The 27,331-nt window shown below is 30.8% G+C and overlaps 1 protein-coding gene across 3 annotated transcripts; it reads left to right on the forward strand.

Moving 5' to 3' along the window:
* Positions 1-7,898: 7,898 nt before the first annotated feature.
* On the forward strand, positions 7,899-26,518 carry LOC118203786 (uncharacterized). Of its 3 annotated transcripts, XM_085827359.1 has the most exons (4): positions 7,899-7,995; positions 8,253-8,402; positions 25,619-25,889; positions 26,148-26,518. In XM_085827359.1, exons 2-3 carry the CDS (start codon positions 8,256-8,258, stop codon positions 25,883-25,885), a joined length of 414 nt encoding a protein of 137 aa, XP_085683485.1. In that variant the 5' UTR covers positions 7,899-7,995; positions 8,253-8,255; the 3' UTR covers positions 25,886-25,889; positions 26,148-26,518. The 3 variants fall into 3 exon arrangements, with proteins under 3 accessions (XP_085683485.1, XP_035231958.1, XP_035231959.1); XM_035376067.2 differs by having other exon boundaries at positions 25,619-26,518; XM_035376068.2 differs by having other exon boundaries at positions 7,922-8,139; positions 25,619-26,518.
* Positions 26,519-27,331: the final 813 nt, after the last annotated feature.

Here is a 27,331-nt window from a genome sequence, read left to right on the forward strand (position 1 = left end):
CGAAAGAGTAGGTTTTTCACTTTTGGGGTTTTTCCAGAGTCCATATTAGTGTAATCTGTAGTTAAGTAATAATGCATCCGTTTTTAAACCTAAGTCTTGCCAATAAAAGAAAGCCTTAGAATGGCCTACGTACTCTCGATCAAAAGTGAATATTTTTTCGGGCAGCTAGAAGGCATTACAAGCAGTTATGTCCGGATGAAGTTTAGTTCATGAAGCACACCAGCGATTGATGTAAATATATTAAAAAAAATATCAAGTTTCATTGGATTCGCGGATATATCAGAGTTTATGGTAACGAGCTTTCCGATAAAAACACAACTCGTTACTGAAAAGGACAATATAGATATTGTTCTGTCAACTCTGATTGAAAGTTTGAAAGGAGTTTTCCCAAGCAAAGTGATTGAAATTTGGCAAGGTCTGTGGATTAGTGAAGGAAAAAGTCGACATACATTAAAAATTTTGAAACAAGTTGACAATAAGAGGTGTATCAGAAATGGTTATTTAAATCAATTTCTGACAAACAATGGGCATGTTCAAGCTTACTACAATCTCTTCGCAATTAAATCAACAGGGTATATATGTGGAAATGAAAACGCCGGTGTTGAACATGTTATTATATCCGATAGATTAAGAAATAAATAGTTTAATCTTTTGCCAGCTCTCCAGAAAACCAATGATAGAAAAACTTTCCAAAACGAAGTAACAAATCTAGGTTTAGTTACGATATTAAAAGAGATAACAAAGGACGGAAGCGTTTTATATGTCATTTAATTTTATTTTCTCTGTCATCATAAAAGAATTGTTCTCATGTTATATAAGATCAAAGAATCTGAAGACAAGATTATTAAAATAATTGTAATTATTTTGTAAGTATTTTGTTATATATGTAGACTGTGCTATTATGTAATTAAATCGTACGGGTTATATTACATTATATATTTTTCATTTTATTGTAAACCGAAAACTGTCATTTATGCTTTTGTATTATTTTGTTTCTATTTAAATGCGTATTTCGTACTTTAAAACAGGCTGTGAGTAAAATTTTATTTGTTTGATACATTAGTTACTTTAATTTGAAATTGCCAAACTGTACTATTTATTTATTTATTTAATAAAGATATTTGTTGATTACCCCAAACGGTCTTCTATCCTTTCAAGGTCAAGTACAGTATGTTGGAAATAGTTTTAAATGCATGATTTTTTTTATTAATCCCTGTGTTTACCACATATGATAGACAGAAGTATTTTCCACCCTTAAAAAGAGTAAAATGTTTTTGAAACATTATGAAAAATTTATGTATTTTTCAAAATCGAATGATGAAATTTCTTTACTTCCCCATTTTCTTAAGAACTTTATCATTGAGATCAGACTAAGCTTTATAATTGAGATCAGACTTTCCTTAAGAGTAAAGTAAAAAAAATTTAAAAAAATGGTGACTTAATTAGAAGACCAAAATTAGAAGCTAACAGAAAGTAATTGACTCTACTTATTTCACAGAACATACACTAATGTTTATGAAAATTGCAGCAATATGAAGGAATTCTGCAAATTCAACCAAACTCACAGGAAATATAAAGTGAGGGAAGACATGGAAATGATTAGAATTACAATGCGAATGCACATGCGTGTAATGAGACTCGGCTTCTTATTTCATGTATATCAAGGATTGTAAAGTTGCGGTGAAATTTGTTTATTGTTCTGTGTCTGGTTTAACTAGTGGTCAGTATGCCTCATCAGCAGCAGATGATACCATACTAACAACTAATGGAGTTGGAATGAGGCCGAATCTTTGGTATGCGAGAGAGCGGACTTTCGTATCGAGCAATCGCAGCCCCATCCAGTGTATGCCACAACGGTGTTGCATGTTTGGAAGAAATGTACAGAGCAGAATAAACCAAGGCGAAATACTGGCAGGCGGGCAGGCTGTAACACAACGACACGGGACGACAGACTTCTGCGCATGGTTGTGACGAATCGTACAGTGTCATCTCATGTGTTAGGACAACATTGGAGCATGGTTGCAGGTGTTGTGTTGTCTAGCTCCACGGTTCTTTTCCCATTTCCTGCAGCATGAACTGTATGCAAGGGTTCCTGTACGCAGGATCCCCTGTTGCTGAATTACAGATGCTTGCGATTTCGATGGAGTGAGTGTTTTCGTGCCCATTGAAGACACACACACACCCTAACACAGTTGCAACACACACATTGAATCACACTAACACGACAACACAATCGCAACAAGCTTTTTCTCCGATAAATCTCGATACAATCTGGAGTGCAATGATGGAAAAGTACGCATTACAAGTTACAGAGAGAAACATCTGCTCCTACAGTCTGTTATCCAGAGTTATACCGCACAAACACTTAGCATCATAGTGTGGGGAGATATTGGGTATAATTGTCGATCCCATCTAGTGCGATGTGCGGCAACCTCAACAGTGATCGCTATATAAGGGAAGTTTTGGAGCCAGATATCCTCCCCATTCCTCGACGCATTCCAGGCGCTGTAATTCAGCAGGTTAATACCCATGCACAAGTTTTTCAGACTAAACAAGCCTTCTTTAGGGCACAACAGGTTTTCGTTTCTTTCATAGCCTGCTTATTCCTCGGATCTAAAGCATGTTTAGGAATTCATCTGCCGGCGACTCGCCTGTACAGTTGCTGGAGCTTTGAGAGCGGTAAATTCATTTATCCATCTTTTTAACAGCTTTCAAGGGCTTAGAATAATCCGAGCTGTCGGTTTTAACAACGCAGTTTTTAGTTCATGCCTTGAAGAATGCAGCGAATTGTTGGTAGATCGTGTTAAAAACGAATTATATAAAGGCTAGGACTTTGCATATTCATCTCTCTTCTTACAGAATTTTTTTACAAATTTTCAGTGGTCTTCTAATACTATCACCTGCCTAAACTTAACTAACACTCATCTATCTAGGCTTAACCTATGATGGAAAGACCTAACGTTATTTTTCGCTCACGACTTTAATTTTCTATAACTGAAACGGTTAGATAAAATACTTCCAAATATAGAAAAATTATTCGATATCCTTTTCGCTCACCATTCCTAATATTAATTTTCAGATAACAACAAATAAAAATTTTACATTCGGTTATACTTTCTTCAAAGGAAACTTGTAAAAGTTTTGAGTTTTGTTGGAGTTTGAATTTAGAACCTTCAAGTAATATCGAAATCTTTCGAATTCTTTCCGCTTATTTATCGATTCAAATTAAATATCATTGGTTAAGTAAATTTAAGTTTTAAAGCTACGTGATTTGCACAGAATGCCCTTAAGATAAATACTTTCCCAATTTAAACATTCCAAGAAAAATTTATCAAAATTTCATGGTCAAGATGCTGTTCTTTGACATCACAATATGGGCTTGTGATGAAAGCGAAACTTTCCTTTTCAGCAGTCTCCATTCTGACAGAAATCTGCTTTCAATGATCATGAGAAGAGTAGTCTGGATTGTAGCTCGAGCTGTTTGCAGAATTAATTTTTTATTCAAAGTCGTTTCTCACTGTTGGAAAACAGAGATTTAAAAGTCCGTTTCCTCTACCGGAACACTAACCCGAGAAATTTTATTTTGTTTAACGGTATTCCTAATGAGAATAAAAACGCTCACACTTTTTGAGATTAAACTGAGCATCTATGCATTTTCTGCATAAACAATTAAATAAGCAGCCACGCGATAATGTTATTCAAAATATCAAAAATAAAATATTTGCTCAGCACATGAAATTAATTTCATAAAAATAGCGGTTATGCGGAGCCAAGAAATTTACGCGCTTGTCGTGGGACCAAAATTCAGCTAGTGTAAATGGATCTTAAAATATGTTACTGTCAAATTACTTGCATAACCAATTTCCTCTGCCGTGCCCATGACGAGCTATATTAATCTATTAAGTTGAAGCCCACAAGGTTAATTTGGTTATTCGGAGAAAACCTTTCGTAGGAAGGAAAACTCTATTGTATTTACCCTTCGCATGGGAAAAACCACCAGCTATCCAAGCAGCCAACCCATTCACCTGGAGTTGGAGGTGGACCAAATTCGTATTCAGTGATCTTATCTGTTCGGTCTGTTAAATGCAATCCGAAAATTCACCGAATTATCTGTTATTTAACTATTTCTTTTGAGCCCCAGACTCCACAAAGGCCTTAAAATATTATTGTAATAAAGAAACATTTCACATCAAAGATTCTGAAATAAAGATATTTGACTTTACAGTATATAATTCTACCAAGTTAGTTGACAGAATCATACACTCTAATGCATAACTTTTAAAGAATCTTTCTTTTAGAACAACAATAAGATGAAATTAAATATTGTCGCCATTCTAAATTATATTACTATATTGCTTTAATTAAATACACACTATATAGCCGAATAATTTTATTTGTAAAATAATTGGTGCTACTTTGTAGACGGTTGCACGGATTTTAGCGATTTTTTTTTTGGCGAGCGATACGACTTATGGTAAACCCATTGCAAGACAAGTTGTTTATGGTAACCGATACTTTGTTGTCATTTTATTTAAAAAATAGCACGTTTTATTATGCATAAATTCCGTGTTTTAAATATTATTTATGACTTCAAAATAATAAAAATGAATTTAATTTTGCATTTTTATTTGAAATACAAATTTTATTGTTTATGATATTTTATGGAATTTTATGTTGTGAATGATGTAATGAATGACGTCACATTATTTTAAAAGTAATTGGTTTTAATATCTATAAATTTAATCTAATGTTTTAAACATTATTTATGGCTGTTAAATATTAAAATACAATTTAATTTTACGTTTTTTTAAATATAATTTTATTATGAATGATTATTTAAATAATTTTAATTCTATGCGTGATGTAATCAGCTCCCTGATTGGTTACTAAATATTTGTGCATTACCGTGCTATTTTAAAATTTTATTATTCATCTCTTCGAATTCCTCAGATTTCAAAGCGAATGGATGTGTCCGTTTCGAATATGAATGATGTTATTAGTAATTACCAAGAATTATTGGTATCAGAATAAAAAAAACTGCCGTTTGAGGTCTTATTTTGGCCAACCTGGCTTTCCTAATCAAAGATTTATCTATAAATTGTTAATAGCGTCAGAGGAAATTTATTTTAAATTTGTGGAGAAAACATGGCTAATTGCTTCTTCAATGAAGTGTGAGAGATGTGGATCATTACAGATGAAGATCGTTAGCGGACCTTTTTTTTTTTTTTTTTTTTGGTGTGTGTGTGGTACTTATCAATATAAGACAGGTTAAAATTGTAAGTACATAATTTTCTTTTACTTCATAATTGTATGCTTCAATTTTTATTAAAAAATTAATACAATGTTTTAAAAAATTCATGAGATATTTATTGCCGCGTATGTTTTAATGTTAAATAATTAAATCCTATAAAACTTATTTTAAAGTATTTAAGTAATATTTTAATTCTTTTAAACGTTGGTATGATGTTTTTAATTCGATATTCAATTTAAATAATATTTTAATCCAATTAAATGTGTTTTTTAAAAAAAAAATTAATTCATTATTTTAACGATATTTATTTTTTTTTTTAAAGTTTCGAATACTTTACTATATGCGTAAAATACGTAAAAACAGCATTTTTCAAGATGGCTGACGACTGTAAAAACCGCGCCAACAATTGCGCTAATGTAAATCGCCAAAAATCCGTGCAACCGTCTACCAAAGTAGTACCAAATAATTAAAACGAGTTAGCCGCTTAAATTTTCAAGGCGAAGATTTGGCTGCCAATAAAGAAAATTAATTATGATGCATGTTGCGCTATGCGAAGATGTCAGATAAACGCTTAGTGACATGAGAAACTGCTGATAATGTAAAGAAAAACTGCAATCAAAAGTTACGGACGCCTTTCAAATCACTCAAATGAACTACAAGTTCTCCAGATGAATGAAACAAGTATTTATTCAGTTAAAATGCAGCCTTAAATTAGCATTGCTAACATAAACAACAGGAAAATAAGCTGAGAACGCTGCATTCTAAATATTACGTAAAAACGAAAGCATATTTTCACTTGAAAACAATAATGATTGTTGCCATACAGCAAAAAGGAAAGTAATAACAAAAACATAAGTAGAAAATCATTTGGATGGCTGGATGCCCTCGTATACAAATTACACAACCTGGGACTACCAGGCTACATCACAAACATACTTAAATCCTACCTAACCGGTAGACACTTTGTCGTTCATGTTTCTGATTCATTATCCACAAACCGGCCTATACGGGCTGGTGTTCCACAGGGATCCCTTCTGGGCCCTACCCTATTCAATATTTAAGTGAACGGTGTTGGTGTGTTGGTGTATTTAATTATGGCAAAGCACACGAGGGCTATCTGCCTAAAGGGAGGGATGCCTTTCGTGAAGGACTTTCTAAGGGAAACTGGCTCGTATACACGTTACACATGGGGAAAACCACGAAAACGCCCATGCAGCCAGCCCGTTCGCGGGATTCGAACCTCAGACCGAACTACCAGTGTTCAGCGTCTTTACCGCTCGGCCGCTAAAGTGAACGACATGCCTACTACACACAACACAACACTAGCCATGTATGCAGACGACACAGCGATCCTTACGCAAAGTGCATTTGTTAGTTCAGCAATACAACAGCTACAACACCACATCCACTCGCTAGAGACTTGGCTGACAAAATGGAAAGTCAAAGTGAATGTCGAAAAGACACATGCCATACTGTTTACTACTAAGAAGAATTTCCCGACTCACTTGAGAAGGCAGTTACAACCTACCCAAAACGGAGTATTGCGTACGATATGTAATATTATGGTACATTCGGAATAGCCAAATTCATAAAGAGTTAAGAATAGAGGATCTTTGTAATTTTTATCGCCGCCTATCTAGGGCATTTTATGATAAACAGGAACTTCTGGATAATCCTGTGGTTGTTAACTATTGTTATGATACTAGTGACCCCAATTTCAGTAAACGCCCAAGAGCGATCCTAAATGTTAGTAATATATAATTTTGTATATGTGTTATGCAAATTGTTGCTCAGATTCTTTATTGTATATTGTTCTTTTTTCCTCCTGAATGCATTTTGTTTTTACTAGTGGCACTAAGGCGTCGCACTTCTTATTTTGTTTCTCTTGTGTGTACATGTATTCTTCTGTGAAATAGTTGTTAAAAAAATAGTTAATTATGTATGGATTAGTAATTAGGTACTGAAGGAAAAAAATATATATTTAACTATTAGCAATTATGAATTTAAACTCTTACTCATTTAATTATTTAGCACATTCAGTTATATTTCTCATAATTCGAACTTTTATCATGTTATTCGATGAGGGGTAGAGCTATGGCGCCCAGGCACCCTGGTGGTTAAGCACCGCAGTTCAATGTATAAAATCATTTGGACCTTCGACCAGACACTCACCTTTTTCGTCGACTGATGGTGGCCACCTGACTGACTTTTACTTTCGTCTTTTTGTCTTATTGATGTTCTTCACGTGATACAGAGTAAAAGGAGGCACTGCTTTCTGAAACTCAAATTCACTATATGTTCTTAGCAGTAGAAAATCATAGGTGAAGTAGTAGTTAAATTTAAATAACGATGTTAATTATTGCACAATCTTTAACAGATAATATTAGCTATTTTATCACTGAAGAAAATGTTACAACCCATAGCTGAAGGAAAAACATTCATAATGACTGAGTATAATGTAAAATAATTATTTATTCCCTTTTACAAATATCTGATAATTATTATGTCACCATCCTTCTAACTTTTATTAATATAAATTGCTAACTTCAAGTTTTCGATTATTTCTTTTTTCACTACGGCAGTTAGTTCAAGCCAATTCAAACCAAGGAGATTTAAGCTGATATTATTTGATCTACTGGCAGAAAGACTTCGCGGCTGCAAAGTCAAATAACTGTAATTTTTCTATGTTTTGGTTTAATGTTTAATCGATTTCTTAATCTTAAACTTTTTTTGTATATTTTAAGGTATACCAGCATTTCTAGGAATAGCATAATATAGTTATGGCAGTTTTCAGATAACCGAGATTGTAGTGCCTTTGTATTAATTTATTAATATATATTTCTCATTATTTAATATACGCTCTTGCCTTTTGCAGTAAACGCTTGAATGTAAATTTTCTATAAGTATTCATTTATACTGCCTTATTTAGAAAGAGTAATGTCAGTGTATTCGAATAATCTGTGTAGCAGATTGAATATGCTTACTTTGTTGTATTTCATAGATTATGGCCTCTTGTGAAGAATCTAATGAAGATGGCTTGAAACCAGTTTTATCCTCTCTGCATGAATTGATATACAGCATGGGGCGTTTAAAATTTTCTTTAAGATCTCTTGCTGCTATCGAAAAGCAATTATCCCTAGTTTCAGAACAGGTAAGTAATTTATATGATTTTTCTATTTTTATTTAATTGATTTTTGATTTTTTTTTTTTTTTTTATCGTTAAACTTTTCTTTGTGACAGTTGTCATTGAATTTACAGTGTAAAAAAAATGTGAAATAGGTTATTAATTGTAATGTATATGGCGATATTTCTTTAATATCGTTCTTTCGTTTAATATAAGTTCTTTCTGGAAAAAATTATAAAATTTGTGGTGCTACTTTGGTAGACGGGTGCACGGATTTTTGGCGATTTACGTTGGCGTGATTTCTACAAACGTCAGCCATCTTGAAAAACGCTGTTTTTACGCATAGTAAAGTATTCGAAACTTAAAAAAAAAAATAATAAATATCGTTAGAAATAATGGATTAATTTTTTTGTTGAAAATGTCGTTTTTTAAGATGGCAGGCAAGTGTAAATAAATACATTTACTATGAGTATAAAATACTAAAGTAAGGTTATTATTACTTTCATATAGCAAAGAAGAGAATAAAAACACCGCTACAAAAACATTGTGCCAACGTTTAATTAGATTAAAATATTACTGAGATTGAATATCGAAATAAAAATCATCATCCAACATTTAAAAGAATTAGAATATTATTAAATTTAAATACTTTAAAATACGTTATATAGAATATAATATATATATATATATTATATAGAATAAATACATTTACTACGAGTATAAAATGCTAAAGAAAGGTTAAATTATTACTTTCATATAGCATAGAAATAGAATAAAAATACCACTATAAAAACATTGTGCCAACGTTTAATTGGATTAAAATATTACGTAAATTGAATATTGAATTAAAAACCATCATACCAACGTTTAAAAGAATTAAAATATTACTTAAATACTTTAAAATAAATAAATAAGAACGCTTCGTACACTAGAGCTAAAATGACAGCAATTAGTTTATTGTCGGTAAAAAAGGAGGAATGTCTAATAATTTTCTTACCGTTACAGCGGTTATTTCTTCCAACATGACCACAATATCATATATGGCCGTCTCAGAATCAGCTCTTCTAACGGTCTTCATCTGTGATCTACATTTTCGCACTTCATTGAAGAAACAATTAGCGACGTTTCCTCCAAAAATTTAAAATAAATTTCCTCTGACCCTTGTAAGAATTTATAAATAAATCTTTGATTAGGAAAGCCAGGCTGGCGAAAATAAGGTCTCAAAGGACAATTTTTTGATTCCGAAACCAAAAATTCTTGGTACTTATCAAAAACAACATTCATCTGAAGGAGACATTTTTGAAGGAATTCGAAGATATGAATTAAATTTTAAAATGGCACAGTAATGCACAAATTTTCAGCAACCTATCAGGGAGCTGATTACAGCTCATCAATGCACAAATATTCTATAACCAATCAGAGAGCTGATTATATCACGCCTAGAATTAAAATTATTTAAATAATCATACATAATAAAATCATTTTAAAAAAGAAATGCAAAATTAAATTGTATTTTAATATTTAACAGCCATAAATAATGTTTAAAACATTAGATTAAATTAGATATTAAAACCAATTACTTATAAAGTAAGGTGATGTCACTGATTACATCATCCACAGCATAAAATTTCATAAAATATGATAAAGAGTAAAATTTTTATTTCAAATAAAAATGCAAAATTAAATTGATTTTTAATATTTAAAAGCCATAAATAATATTTAAAATACGGAATTTATGCATAATAACATGCATTATGTCAACAAAGTATCGGTTACCATAAATAACTTATCCAGCAATGGGTTTACCGTAAGTAATATTACTCGCCAAAAGAAAAATTGCCAAAATCCGTGTAACCGTCTACCAAAGTAGCACCAAATTTGTCAATATACTAGTAGGAAAATGCACTTTTTTTTTCTTTTAAATTTAATGAGAACAGTTTATTATAACTCTAAATACACCTAAAAACATTAGGATTTATAGTGATATTGGAAGTTCTGAAGAAACTAAAGTAATTGTTAAGTATATAATTTTTATTGAAGGAAAGTGAGAATTAACAAAATTAAACATTTTTTCTCTTTGATAAGTTAAACAAAAGGTTTCTAATGGAATAGTGATATGCTTAGAAAAGAATACAATACATATTGTAAATATACGGGAATTCTTTAATGTTCCTAATGTGAACCTAATGAACTGAGTGAAATTATAGAATAATAGAATTATGGTTATCTGTCGCTCTCATATGCCAATTATTGAAATTTATTGTAAAAAAACTTCATCCACTACCAGTCATTAATAAAAATAAGCTTTCAGCTTTATACATTTTGTAGTATGAATGGAAAATTGGGATTAAAGTTGGAAGTTGGTCACCGTATACTTCCTTACCTTGCTTACCATTATGTACTTGTTGAATATAAAATTTGAAATAAATATATAATGTATAGTTGTATGAAGTTTTATGAACTGTTCTATAAGTTATTCTTAAAGAACATGATGCCCGATGATTACTAAATTTGGGTACTCTCATATTAATATTAAATTAATTACATATATGGGTACTTACATTATTATTACAAATCGTTAAATTTTTAGAATTCTCCAGTCCTGCTATGTGCTTAACAGTTCTTCAGTTTTAACGAGTAGTATTGCTGTGCATTAATTTTGTTGTAGTCCAAGCTGTGATGGTTTTTTACTCTTTTAATAACCCCTGGCAAATTAGGGTGGGAAAAAAATCAGTTCTCTTGCTTTTTCTTTAGTATTGTATTCTCCATTCTTTCACTGGATTAAAAAAAAAAAAAAAGTGTTGGGGGGGGGGAGATCGTGAAATTTTTAAATGCTGTACATCTTTAGAATCCTAACAGAGTATATGTGTTGCCATACATTTCCAATCTTTTCTCAGTTCATAATGTCAATTTTTTATAAAAATTGATCATTTTTTGGTCTTTTTAATTTCATTTACTTTTCTTCTCACATAATGCTAGCAAAAATTTAACAACAAAATCTTTAACTCTTTAAGAGCAGCAAATCTATAGAATACCCCATAGAATGTTAAATATTGCCATGTATATTTTTATATTTGCTGGTCTCTTTATATTTACTATATTATTTCTTTAAAAATAATACATGGCAATAACATTCGGTGGAGCATCCTTTTATTTGAAGAGTGCTTTGACACTGAAAATTTAATAATTTTTTTATGAATGCAGAAAGCTTATATTTGGAAAATAGAAATTTTTGGAAGCTTCATATAAGAGTTATTACTGAAAAAATTGTCACATTTCTAGACATAGACAGACATCATAGTAAAAATGTGTTGTGGGGACCTAATTAATACTTATTAATGCTTAATTAACTATATATTAAGCAAGAGCAATATGCAAGAGCGTATATTAAATAATGAGAAATATATCTTAATAAATTAATACAAAGACACTACAGTTTCAGTTATGAGAAAACTACCAAAACTATATTATACCTTAAAATATAGAGAAAAAGGTTAAAGATTAAACTCACTATCATATTTTTGAACCCAAAACATTACCTTTCTTTCCCATTTATGTAAGTTGGTGGAAAGTGAAAATATGGCAGGTCTAGATAATAGAACATATTGGTTATTGGACATCTAGATTTGGGATTTGCTTCCTGTATATGTATTACAGGGTTCGTATGGTCCTTAAGAGTCCTTAAATTTTTTTGGAATCGATTTGTGGTCCTTAAAAGTTCTTAATTTGGGTCAAAATCAGCAGAGGGTCCTTAATTTTAATCATCTGAAATTTCTGTCTGTTTTTATGACTGCCATTTTGAGTCTTTGGCCTTAGGTAGTAGTTCTGTTATTTTACGGAAATTTTGAATGAAGGATAATAGACTATTATTCTCTGTCTTGGAATTACCTATTTAATCTCTGTAAGATTAAATAGGTATTCACCTACATAAATTCTTATTTCTTCTTAAAATTTATCATAAAATGCATGTGGGTCTTTTCTTTTAGTAAATATGATTATAATAAATTAAAAAACTACAAGCAAGCTTTTCTTACATTGAAACTGAGCATTATTATATTTCGGCTGATCTTTGGAATATGGTAACAGGTAGTTTGGCGACATTTTGGAGGCGATAAAGGTTCCTACCTAGGACTTTGGGAATAAACTGAGAAGTACTCAGTTCCGATTACGCATTATTTTGTGTGAGGGAAATGAGAGATCATGAGATATGTCATGTGACATTAATGGACGAATCACTGTTCTTTAATCGGAAAAGGGGGTAAATTTGTAAAAATATCTGCTGTACAGCATTAGTTTCATTCTATGTTCTGTGAAAGAGTGTTGTTTAATATTTGGATCCCATGGCCCTATATAAAGTAAATCCGAAATTTTTATTGCATTTATGTGTAATTGAAAAGAATTGCTTAATTGCGGATAAGTATGAATGTCCAACATGTGGGTATGAAATGAGATTGTGTGAAAGGAAGGATATTACAGATAAGTTTGAATGGCGGTGCAAGAAATCTGGTGAAAATGGACATTTTGTGATCTGCCATGCACTCAAGATTCTGTAGAAGATTAGGTAAGTTAGTATTTTTAATTATTTGATTATATTATTTTTATGCATTGTTCTAAATGTAAGGAGTAAATAAATTAATATGGTATTATTGGAAAATTGTTATTAGCAATGATTTAGTTTAAAGTAATTAAGATTGTAAGCTAATTTTTATTAATTTAATGTATGTGCTTACTTATATTTTAAATAGTGTTTTTTAATTTAATTATGTTTTAATTTAATGATCGTGATTTTGAGAGTTATATGTTTGTAGTATTTTGGAATACGTTTGAGTAGAAGTAAATGTGCATGGAAAGAATTTAAGTATTTGACACTAAGTATTTGGAACCATTTTTAATGTTTGCATTAGAAATTGGCAGGTGAGGTTTATAATAGATAATTTAGAGGGAAAAGTTATTGGATATTTTATTTATTTTATACGTGCAAATGTTCATCCTTGGAAAGTGTATATACTTTTTCACAGGTAATTTCATATATGTCCTTTTTACCGAATTAAAAGATTCACAAAATTTTCCTGCATTTTTGTGAAATTTTTCTAATTTATGAGAAAAAAGCAGTGTACATGGATATAGTGAAGAGTGTGCGCAAAGCCATTTTTGTGCAATTCTAGGATGTTTTTTTAAGTAAAAATAAGTCGACGTGTACATGGTTTAATTATATTTTAATTAAATGATAGTTATTTTGTGAATTATATGTTTGTAGCAATTTGGTATACGTTTGAGTGGAAGTAAACGTGCATGGAAATAATTTAAATATTTGACACTAAGTGTTTGTAACCATTTTTAATGTTTTGTTATGAATTCGTTGGTGACGTTTATAATAGATAATTTAGAGGTAAAAGTTTTTGGATATTTTATTTATATTATACGTGGAAATGTTCATTCTTGGATTGGGTATATACTTTTTCGTGATCAGATAATTTCATATATGTGCTTTTTACCGAGTTTAAAGATTCACAAAATTTATGCCCCTTATTAATGAACATAACTTGCCTTAAGAATTATAAATTAATCTGTGTTATTTTTTAACACTGACTCATCATTTTCTGGAAATATGTGTGCAGCTGCCATAGTTCTTGTATAATATAGCAATGGTAAGAAAATGATAGACATACACACAAATATATAACAGTCAAAAGTCGTTAATCCGGACTTGTCAGGACTTTGGCAATTCTGGATTATCGATTTTTCCGGATTATGGATCATCAGTTTAAATCTGATAAGATGGCATGCAAAAATTATAAAATTAAAATATGAAAGCATAATTTATGAAATAAAGAACAATTATGATCTAAAGGGTATCAAAATTTACAAAAAAAAAAGCTTAATATTTATTTGTTTACTTTATTAAACATTTCTTTCAATGTAAGTTGTTTAAGTTGCTTCGTTTTTTATGTGATAATACATTCTCTTTAATTCTATAAACAGACAAAATTTCTTGTTCAGTTACAAAGTTCTGCTGTTCAAATCCTATAATTGCTGTGTTGAGAATACCGACTAATTTGTGAATCGAAATTTTTTCGTTTTCCTCTGTCACTAATATACCTCTGTCACTTTCATTGCTATCAAAGCGAATTATAATGACGAGGAATTTGATTTAAATCATATCAAAGACGGAGTACATCGAGATGAAATACTTCTTTTAGTAAGGAATTATAAGTCAAATAAAATATAAACATCTGCCCTGAAGATAAGGATAGTGCTGACAGATCAACTTCCAATTCATTGCGCGCCACGGTGGTGTTAAAGATAAACAAACATTAAAGTTTAGATAAACAAAGGATATGCCTTTATTCATTTTTTTGCAGCAATTCCACTTTTTGTTTAATGGACTTCAAAACATACTTTCGCTTTGGAGATACTTTACATATTAGTAAATATATCAGAAATTCTATTTGACATAATCGAAAGTTCAAGATTACTTTTATAAAATTGCTCTAACAGTCTGCAAAAAATAATAAGCCGAATCCAATTCGAAGATTAAGGAACAACGCAATCTGCAACATTAACTGAATTAGATAATTTTAGCTTAGCTTATACCATCCATTATACATTAAACTTGCATTCGTAAACGTATTTTGTGCACGTGCACACGCATATTCTCAGCTGGAAAGGTCTTACGTGCATGCATCATTTTGACGCATGCGCAGAAAGTTTGTAGCTTTAAGGTCCAGATTATAGATCATTCTGGATTATGGGTGTCCGAATTAATGACTTTTGACTGTATATATATATATATATATATATATATATACAGTACAAACTCCAAGTTCGAGAAACATGAGGACCTCAGTGATACCAGATTTCAGAAATTTCTGGATTTTAGATCATCTCAGTTTAAATATATTAAAATCATATGTGAAAATGATAAAATTAAAAGTACAAGATATATGTTTATGAAATAATGAAGCCGCTGATGTTAAAAGAATTTTAATTAAAAAAGGAAACAACGAACAAAAAAAAAAAAAAAAAAAAAGAGCTCAGTACAGTCAAAAGTCATTAATCCGGACTCGTCGGGACTTCGGTGATTCCGGATTATCGATTTTTCCGGATTATAGATCATCAGTTTAAATCTCGTAAGATGGCATGCAGAAATTCTAAAATTAAAAATATGAAACCATAATTTATGAAATAAAGAACAATTATGGATTGATCTTTGGATTATGGTAACTTGGCAATTTTTTGGCGAAAATTTGGCGACAACTCTGCTACAGCAACCCTCTGTTTTTTTTCGCCGCCATTTTGTCTTCATGAAGTAAAGACGTTTCTTTTCTTTTTATTTACTCAACACTTTTTCCAACAATCTACTAGCCGAATTACACTTATGCTAGAAATTTTATGGAACAAAACTGCTTCATGACAAATATTAACTGCAAAATTGGGAAAAAGTGCAGAATCGCAAACTCCTTACCGCGTTTTTCAAAATCGCACACTCCTTACCGCATTTTTCAAAATCGCACATACACAGTAACCATGTACACGTCGACTTATTTTTACTTAAAAAAACATCCCAGAATTGCACAAAAATGTCATTGCACACACTCTTGACTTTAGCCATCTAAACTGCTATTTTCTCATAAATTACAAAAATTTGCACGAAAATGCAGGAAAATTTTGTGAATCTTTAAACTCGGTAAAAAGCACATATATGAAATTACCTGATCGCGAAAAATTATATACCCTATCCAAGGACGAACATTTCCACGTATAATATAAAGAAAATATCCAAAAACTTTTACCTCTAAATTATCTATTATAAATGAACGAATGCATAACAAAACATTAAAAATGATTACAAATACTTAGTGTCAAATATTTAAATTATTTCCATGCACGTTTACTTCCACTCAAACGTATACCAAACTGCTACAAAAATATAATTAACAAAATAACTATTATTTAATTAAAATATAATTAAACCATGTACACGTCGACTTATTTTTACTTAAAAAAACATCCCCGAATTGCACAAAAATGGTATTGTGCACACTGTTCACTATATCCATGTACACTGCTTTTTTCTCATAAATTCGAAAAATTTAACGAAAATACATGAAAACTTTGTGAATGTTTAAATTTGGTAAAAAGGACATATATGAAATTACCTGATGACGAAAAACTATATATCCTTTCCAAAGATGAACATTTGCACGTATAAAATAAATAAAATATCCAAAAACTTTTCCCACTAAATTATCTATTATAAACCTCACCTACCAATTTCTAACGCAAACATTAAAAATGGTTCCAAATACTTAGTGTCAAATACTTAAATTCTTTCCATGCACATTTACTTCTACTCAAACATATTCCAAAATACTACAAACATGTAACTCTCAAAATCACGATCATTAAATTGAAAAATAATTAAATTAAAAAACACTACTTAAAATATAAATAAGCACATACATTAAATTAATAAAAATTAGCTTACAATCCTAATTACTTTAAACTAAATCATTGCTAATAACAATTTTCCAATAATACCAAATTAATTTATTTACTCCTTACATTTAGAACAAAGCATAAAAATAATATCCTCAAATAATTAAAAATACTGACTTACCTAATCTTCTACAGAATATTGAGTGCATGGCGGATCACAAAATGTCCATTTTCACCAGATTTCTTGCACCGCCATTTAAACTATCTGTAATATCCTTTCTTTCACACAATCTCATTTCATACCCACATGTTGGACATTCATACTTATCCGCAATTAAGCAATTCTTTTCAATTACGCATGAACGGAATAAAAATTTCGGATTTACTTTATATAGGGCCATGGGATCCAAATATTAAACAACACTGTTCCACAGAACATAGAATAAAACTAATGCTGTACAGCAGATATTTAAAAAAATTTACACCCTTTTCCGATTAAAGAACAGTGATTCGTCCATTAATGTCACATGACATATCTCATGATCTCTCATTTCCCTCACACAAAATAATGCGTAATCGGAACTCAGTACTTCTCAGTTTATTCCTAAAGTCCTAGGTAGTAACCTTTATCGCCTCCAAAATGTCGCCAAACTACCTGTTACCATATTCCGAAGATCAGCCCAATTATGATCTAAAGGGTATCAAAATTTACAAAAAAAAAAAAAAGCTTAATATTTCTTTGTTTACTTTATTAAACATTTCTTTCAATGTAAGTTGTTTAAATTGCTTCATTTTATGTGATAATACTATCTCTTTAATTCTATAAACGGACATAATTTCTTGTTCAGTTACAAAGTTCCGCTCTTCAAGTCCTGTAATTGCTGTGCTGAGAATACTGACTAACTTGTCAGTCGAAATTTTTTCGTTTTTACTAACCTCATTCATGTCTTTATCCATTTTTTGCAGCAATTCCACTTTTTGTTTGAGGGACATCGAAACAAACTTTTGTTTTGTAGGTCCTTTGCGAGCTCCAGCATCGGAAATTCTATTTGACGTAATCGAAAGTTCAAGTTTACTTTTATAAAATTGCTCTTACAGTCTGCAAAAAATAATAAGCCGGATCCACTTCAAGAGATTAAGGAACAACGCAATCTGCAACATTAACTGAAATAGATAATTAGATAATTTTAGCTTATACCATCCGTTATATATTAAACGTGCATGCGAAATCGTATTCTGCGTTTGCGCGCACGCATATGTGCAGTCGTAAAGGTCTTACGCGCACGCGTAAATGCCTATGCGCATGTTTAAACTCCCGGTGCAGCCTCACGATGCTCCAGCGAGTTGCTTCTTCGAGATAGTGGAGGACGTGGGACATATGCCTTTGTACCTATGTTATACGCCAGGTGTCCCCGTCCTCCGTCACCTGTCAACGCAGCGCATGCGCAGAAAGTTTTTAGCTTTGAGGTCCGGATTATGGGTATCTGAATTAACGACTTTTGAATGTATCTGTTTGTTTTAATGAAACATATCTTTCAATGTCTGTTGTAAGCTGCTTCATTTTTTGTGCTGATGTTTTTATTATATATATTGAAGTAATTTCTTGTTCAGTTACAAAGTTCTGTAATTGGCAGTTTGAGAATTTCTGCTAAACTGTCATTCAAAATGTTTTTGTTCTTAACCTCTGTATCACCTTTTTTTACTATTTTTTGCAAAATTATCTGGATTTAGGACCATACTACAAATTTTGCCATCTGTTAGTTGATTAATGATTGGAGAATTGTCGTTGCAAATTAAAACTCTTACTGTGTCATGTTCATTTATTACCACTTTTCTACATTACTTCACAAATTCCATTGTCTTCAAAAGAGTTTTATTCTAAGTCATATTTCTCTCCATCCATTAGTTGGAAAATTTTGCCTTTTGCTCATGATATTCAAAGCCTCCAAATTCACACTTGTCATCATCATCATCATAAAATATGGCAGCTTGCCATAAATCATACCAAGCATTTTAAAAAATATATGCAGACGTATCCTTCAATGACTTTCAAATGCTTCACACAGTAGACTTTATTTTAAAATATTTCAAAAGTTCTTGAATGATTTCTCCACTGTTAAAAAAAATTGAGCATAGAATTTAAAACAGTTACTTCATATTTGTGTTCTTGTATACATAGTATTCCAGTATATACAATTTAGAGGAAAGAGTAAGAGTGACATTATCTTTTATTAAAACTTTAAGAGAAGTATGAACTGAACAATTGTCTGTAGTCAGAATAATTTTTGCATTAACCAGTAAACCAACCAATTGTGTATGTTGTGTATGTCAAATATGTTACTGTTTTCAAACCAGTCATTCGTTAATATTTGTGTTTTCTATGCTGTTTTATTTGAATGATAAATGATGGGAAAAATCTTCACTCCTTTAAATGCCTGAGGTCATGTATTTTTTCCAGTTATGAAAAGTTCACATTTATGGCTTCTTGCAGTATTTGCACATGCTAAAATTTTTAGTCTCGTTTTGGAATCTTTGACACCACAGTTGGAAGCTTTTCTGCAGGGCCTGGTAAGATATTTTGGATTCATATTACCTGACAACAGGGGTATAGCTAGAGGGGAGCAAGGAGGGCATCTGTCCCCAGGCGCAGAATCCAAGGGGCGCCAAACTGCTGTTACGACATTTTAGAATTAAATGTTTTCCATCCTTGGCAAGCAGTAGGGGGTGTGAAATCTTCAGTTGTCCCTGGGCACTGAAAACCCTAGCTACGACTCTGCCTGAAAATACTTGTTTCATCTGCTTTGTAGCTGCTTTTACTTATTAATGAGTCCAGTGAAGTCATCTGCAAATAATTCAGCTGCTTCAGTATCAGCCGAAATTTTTTATTGCCTTATTCCATGGCAGTTTTTTAATTTGGTTAACCAACCTGTTAAATATCTGCATTTATAATTAAGACACATTAACACACCAAATAAATACTAATTCAGAAGTCAAACAACAAAAATCAGCGTTATACCTACAAAATTTTCACAGGACTAGTTTCGATGGTTTTACCGAACCATCATCTTCAGCTGCAAAACCGCAAATAAACAAGATAGGAAATAATGATTAGATAAGAAAGCCTAGACAAGAATAAGCAAGTGGCGCCATCTGTTGGCGAAACCAGAACTAAAACATAATTTCTCTAAAAGCCGAAGGCAAATTTGGATTGGAATTAGGATCGTTAACTAGAACAGAAAGATTTTTATGAATGTGAAATGCCTCTAGAAAATCCAGTTCTCCAATGGAAGATGTTTTTTGAATAATTTTGGCAGCAGAAAAATTGAAAGTGTGATTTTCGGACCAACAATGTTGAGCAACAGAAGACTTCTGTGTTTCCTTTTTTCTAACATATGCCTCATGTTCTTTGACGCGAAATTTTAAGGCTCTCTTAGTTTGGCCAATGTAAATTAAACCACACTGGCAAGGAATCCTATAAATACCCCAGGAATTCATATCCGGAATGGGGTCCTTGAGTATAGAAGTTGGAACTCGCTAAATCATATCCAAAATTCACTGCCCTTGAACAAAAGTCTTGGTCTAGAACGGAGAATGCAGTTAACCGTCATAAAAACACCCTTGCAGTTAAATTCGAAAACTTCTTTTACAGTCTTCCAGTTCAAGTAGTTCAAAAAATCTTCCCATTGTAAACACCAAGCCAATAGTTAATATTTCTAATGTTAGTCTTTCAGAAGAACAAGAGAGAATTCTAAAATATAATTTTAACTTCTCACAAACCTGTAAACCCTCGATTCCAAAGATTGTGGCTCCTATCGAAAAAGCTTTGAAGTTCAGTAAAGTTTCAGATTCACAGAAAGAAATGATTAGGCATCTTATCGCTCATAATGTGAAATTCAATAATAAACCTTTGAAACCAAATCTAACTGCGAGAGGAAGAGCTACAATGCGCGAAATTCATTCTAACCCGGATATTATCATTTTAAAGGCCGACAAAGGTGGCCAGATAGTCGTCATGGATAAGAACACTTACATCGATGGTGTCACTAAACTCTTAAACGAAGGACCATATAATCCGATCCCTAAAGATCCTTCACCTTCGCAATTATCCAAAATAAAAACTGCGATCAAATCTTCGCAAATCATTTCAAGCAACTTAAAATATTCGCTTATCCCATCTGTTGCGAATTGTGCCAGATTATATGCTCTTCCCAAAATTCATAAAAGTGGTATTCCTTTCCACCCTATTGTATCAAATTTAGGTACTGCCTCCTATCCTTTAGCTAAATATCTAGTTTCTAGATTTTCCACTCTATTAGACAATAACATTTACACCATAAAAAATTCAATAGAGTTTGTAAAAAAGGTTAAAAACATTTCTCCTAGTAATTTACTCATGGTTTCTTTTGATGTAAAACCATTATTCATCAATGTCCCAGTGGAGGGTGCATTAAGATGTCTAGAAACCAGACTTCACGAATTTCATTTCTCTTGCATCGAAATTGATGAGCTAATTTCTCTCACTCAACTCTGTTTGAAACAAACACATTTTGTTTTCCAAAATAAATATTACAAGCAAACTGAGGGATTAGCCATGGGAAGCCCCCTCAGTCCCATCCTGGCTGATATCTACATGCATTATTATGAATCAAAATTGTTTGAAACCTTAAACTTCCCGGCATGGTTCCGCTACGTAGACGATACTTTTACCCTGTTTGAAGGTAATAAAGATGATTTAAATAAAGTTCTTTCAACAATGAATTTTATTGATCCTGCTATTCAGTTCACTTTTGAACTTGAGACTTGCAATTCTCTTCCGTTACTCGACATTCTGGTCACACGTAACACATCCAACTTCAGTACTACAGTTTACCGTAAACCTTCATCGGTTTGCCTTCCGCCGCACTTTAAATCATGTCATCCGACTAAACAAAAGTTAGCTTCATTTTATTCCTATGTTTTCCGTGCTCTTCAAGTTTGCTCCTCCAAACTAGCCCTTGATGAAGAACTAAATTATTTAAAAGCAATAGCTATTGACAGGGGCTTTTCACCCAACATTATTAATCAAGCAGTTAAAAAATTCTCATCTCAACACACTAAAAGGCACACTCTTGTTTTAGGAGATTATAAAAATTCTGTTGTCATTCCCTTCTTTCCCTCAATTAGCTATAAAGTTGCACATATTTTGCAGAAATTTAACTTTCGGGTTGTTTATTCTCCCATCAATAAAATTCCGAGTTCCATACTTAAGGACCCCATTCCGGATATGAATTCCTGAATTTACATTGGCCAAACTAAGAGAGCCTTAAAATTTCGCGTCAAAGAACATGAGGCATATGTTAGAAAAAAGGAAACACAGAAGTCTTCTGTTGCTCAACATTGTTGGTCCGAAAATCACACTTTCAATTTTTCTGCTGCCAAAATTATTCAAAAAACATCTTCCATTGGAGAACTGGATTTTCTAGAGGCATTTCACATTCATAAAAATCTTTCTGTTCTAGTTAACGATCCTAATTCCAATCCAAATTTGCCTTCGGCTTTTAGAGAAATTATGTTTTAGTTCTGGTTTCGACAACAGATGGCACCACTTGCTTATTCTTGTCCAGGCTTTCTTATCTTATCTAATCATTATTTCCTATCTTGTTCATTTGCGGTTTTGCAGCTGAAGATGATGGTTCGGTAAAACCATCGAAACTAGTCCTGTGAAAATTTTGTAGGTATAACGCTGATTTTTGTTGTTTGACTTCTGAATTAGTATCTGCATTTATTTTCAACTCTATTTCCTAGTGAAATATTATGGCTTGAGCCATTAGCATTGGGCCCACTAATGGTATGCCCACGCTGTAACGCTGCACTCATTCAATCATCACTTTTAGCACAACAAATGATTTTGTGTGAGGAGTACAGAATCCATAAAAAGTTCAAAAAGTTTCTTTTTTCTGTTTCCATATATATATATATATATATATATATTATTGTCTTTTAAATGCCATACCCCTTGAATATTTTGAGATGGATATTGTTTTATCTGTTTTTTGCAGCAATTCCTCTTTTTGCTTAATAAACATCAAAATATGCTTTTTTTTTTTTTTTGCAAATCCTGCTGCAGCACCAGTATTAGAAACTCTTTTTTCACATGATTGAAAATTTGAACTTTAATTTCCATAAGATTAGTGTCATAATAAAGCCTGCAAAATTTAATTAGTTGGATCAAATTAGAAAGTTAAATAATAACACAATTTGGTATGTTAACAGACTACAGATTCCTCAGAATCAGTGGTGTCTTCTTTTAACAAACATGTAATACTTAGCTACCATCTGCTGTACACTTTTGGCTGTGTATCATCATATCATAAAATTGGTGCCTAAAGACATGTTGTTTTATTGAATTTTGTGTTGTTTTTATCATATGCTGCAAAAGTTAATCCTAAATTATGTTAGATATTTATTATACTTATATCTACTTACCACATATGCTTAAGGCTTATCTGAGTCCTGAATGAATAAATTCCCACATGTACTTAAACTGAATAACTGATCAGTCATTTTAAATTTAAACAGCATTAAATATAATCTTTTATCCCATGGATATCATTTAATTTTTTTTTTTTTACATTTGGAAAAAGATTTCTGTTAAATTTCGCCTCGTAAATGGACTCAACACTGAAAACTTGTTTTATTTGGTAGAATGCTTTTATTTGAGGTATATACCAAGCAAAAAAATGGCTACAGAATCAAACTATTGATCCTATACCTTTATGCCAATAAATGTTTGTGTTTCTTTAATATGGAGGTGTTTTATTTAATGCCAAAAAATAAAATGTTATGAAGTATTTGTTGTAATAAAGTATGACTGAAAAAAAGATTTGTATAAAATTAACCTGATTGGTCAAGATAGTGTTGGCGCATGTGGTAGTCTCGAAGACATTTCATTTTATAAATCTCAAATCACATATTATTATCAATATATATCGGTATATTGAATTAATGTGCTTTTTAAGGAAGTATCACAAAATTAAAACTGCAATTTGCAAATACGCATAAAATATTGCTGTGTTTCAATCAACATGTTAATAATTTCAAATAACAATCAAAACTATAATGTATAAAACCAGTGGACTTTAAATCACAGAATCACTTATATTTTTACTTATAAGCCTTTACTTTACTTACTTTTGTTTTTACTTATAATATAGTTTTATCAGTTTTCTTTGTTAAACATTTATTTATTAATATGTTTAATCATTTCTTGAACTTTTATGATGCCCGTCCATTCATGCAGTATTTCATGAATAAATATTATTAAAGTAAGTTAAATAATTTTGTGTTTTTTGCCACATGTTATTTACTGAGGTATTATTTTGTGATGTTAATGAAAGATAGTATTATAGTAAAAAGTCAAAAAAAAAAAAATCTTAACTATATCAAATTCAAATGTTTCAGGTGTTAAATGTATATGCAGATCCTACTATAACAAACTTCAAGTGACCTGAAGTTTGGTTTGTTATGTCTGCTTCAATAAAAAGAATCGATTATCTCACAAAATCATCTAAAAATTAAATGAACAAAGGAAAAAAAAGTATTAGTATTGTCACCTCTATCAAAAGAAGTAAATAATAAACTGAAGTTAAAAACATTCACATTAAGTTTTATTACAATTATTTCATTTATAATAATTTATTCATTAATAATTTTACACGATAAAGTACATTATAGCTTAAATATCCTGATTCCTCCAATTAATCTTAGAAACCTTGGATTTAAGGAATCATGATTCCTCAAATTACACACGAGTAATTGTGGATAATTACTTTATCCATAAAAATATAAAAGCATTGTTTTTATATTTGTATGAAAATGAATAACAAAAAAATATTGCTAAATTCTTGTCGTAAGATATTTATTGTTGCAAGGCCAAGATTCAATAACATTTGTAAAGAATTTATGTCCTGCAAAAGTTCTAGAGAATGAATATATGTTTATTATGTAACCAGTAGACATAATCTAAATAGCATTTATACTGAAACAAGATAATGCTATAAAGGTAAAAAATATCTTCAATCCCTAAAACTCGAATTACTTCATTCACTTCTCTCTTAGAATAACAAAAATTTTTAAATTTCCTTCATAGCATTAGCCTTGAATAGAGTCTGTTTGACAAAGAATTTACTTATAAGCCTTTACATGAATGGAATCAAAGAATACCTTATCCAAAGAATGCCATAGTCCTAAGATATGTTTATTATATTTTTGTTCTCCTAGATTGGATGTCACGCCTGTTTTGCATAGCCCTTGTTTAGAACAGAGAATTGTGGGGTTGAACATAAAAGAAAAGAAATGTAAAGTTTTTTCCTTTACAAATGGAATATGAATACTTATACTCTAAATGTAGATAATTTTAAGGGCTAGTATTTTTATTTATTTATTTATTTTGTGGCTCAAAATTGCAGAAATTCTGGAAAAAATATGAAAATGAAAAAGCTTCAGTTGAAGATATCCATGTATATCATTATATCTAATTTTCATAACTTTGGAAGTTTGCTATGGCTGTAAAGTAACTAAGTGTATAGAAGATTGTATGAAATCAAAAGGTTTAAATACAAGAGTTAGTTATGAGCTGAGTTTAATATGGTTTGGTTTGACTGTATATAAATATAATTAGAGGAATTCTTATTCCTTTTATATTTTATATCTTTATCTAACATATGTTTTAATATTATTTACTATAAGAATTATCTTCAAAAACCTGAATGATGCTCTGATGAATTTATTTATTATAAGTAACATTTATTTGAATCTTTCCTTAGGAAACTGATTGCATTAAAGATAATTCACCTTTACCAGACTCTAACAGTGTTCTTGAGAAAATAATACATGAAATTGTTTCTAAGAGACTGAGTGGAGAAGAAAATACTGCCAATGATTCTGCTTGTAAAGTAACTGCACAAGAGCAGCATATTACTAATGTTGAAGAATTAGAAATTGTGTATGAAAAACTTCAAAATGAATTAAGAAGGATACGACAGTATCATCTAAATGAATTTGGAAAGGTGCTGAAAGAAAGTGCAATCTGAAAGCGTAATATTATTTTTATTAAAATTCCCCTTTTATAAAGAGACATTCTATAAAATGTTTGTTGTTTATAATAGTAGTATAAAACAAATTGCTGAAAGCTATGTATTGTTTGAAAGGTATGAGCAGAGAGAGAGACTGTAAAGGATATAGGAATTTCTATTTTTTTAAGGACTGTTTTTTTAATCCCCCTTTCTTTCTTAATGTCTGATATTACTTTTGTTTATTATAACCTATTAAAGGCAGCCTTTTCTTGATTTCCAGTGACAGACAGTAGTCTCTTCTCGACAGTTTAAACAAACCAAATGGCAGGAGCACTTTTATAAGAAATTAAAGTATTTTTGCATTTATTTTATCAATATTCATTTAATGCTCATTTTGCCTTTATTTTTATATTTATTTGAATATTAAAATGTCAATTAATGTTTAAAAGTTCAAACATTTTTTGTATTTTGCATTTGTCATAATTGTATAGAATTTTCATTTAAAAAATCAAATGATAATTATATTGTATTCATTTTTGTATCATTCACAAAAATTGACTTGGAAATGCTGCTTTTTGAAACTGTTTGTGAACAGTTATCTATGGAGGCATTGTTTGCTGTATAAAATATAGTTTGATCTTTTCTAATGATGCTTATATGTACTTTAGCTGATTTCTTTCAATTAACCACGATTTCAGATTTTGCTGGCCAGTATCTGGTACAACTAAACTGCTTTAAAATGTGAATATGTTTTAAAAAATATTATAATGCTTTTAATCAGTTTACTTAATTTTTTAAGGTATTTGTAAAATATTTTGGTAATTATTAAGTGTTAATAGAAAAGTATATATAAATATTTATACTAGTTGTTTCTTCACCTCAGCAGAAAATAATTCTGAGTGCCATGACAAATAGAATGGAACTACCTTCAACCTGTTTTCATTTCTTAGTTCACTCAGTATGTACATGCTTTAACAATGGATTGAACAGGCTGTAATGTTTCTCTTCTGTAATAGAGCCGGTATCATTATTATTTGTAGGAGTTCTATGATCTGCCAAAATAAAACTGAAAAGTGCCCACATACTTTTTATGTAGAAAATATTCAGCTTTTTCCCCTTGCCTTAGTAAATCCCAAATCCAAATGATTATTAACCTAAATTTTGATTAACAAGTTGTGGCTTTCATCTTGATAAGTTTGTTAAGAAAGGCTGTATTGTATTGAAAAATCTTTTAATTCAAACAGTTAAGAAAAAGAAAGTAATTAATGTCCTAAGATATGATGAATGCTCATTTGTGGTTATATTTTGAATTTTTCTGTATTGAGAATTTCTTATTCTGTTGCATTTTTCAATATCTTGAATTCTGGCTAATATATACAAGTTTAAAATATAACTTTAGATGGAAAATATAGATTCTAAAGAAATTAATATGTGCAATAGTAAAAGTTTTTTAATAATCACATT

Source organism: Stegodyphus dumicola, chromosome 1, assembly GCF_044657685.1.
Source record: "Stegodyphus dumicola isolate Sdum_Otavi_A_Nest chromosome 1, ASM4465768v1".
Lineage (NCBI taxonomy): Eukaryota > Metazoa > Arthropoda > Arachnida > Araneae > Eresidae > Stegodyphus > Stegodyphus dumicola.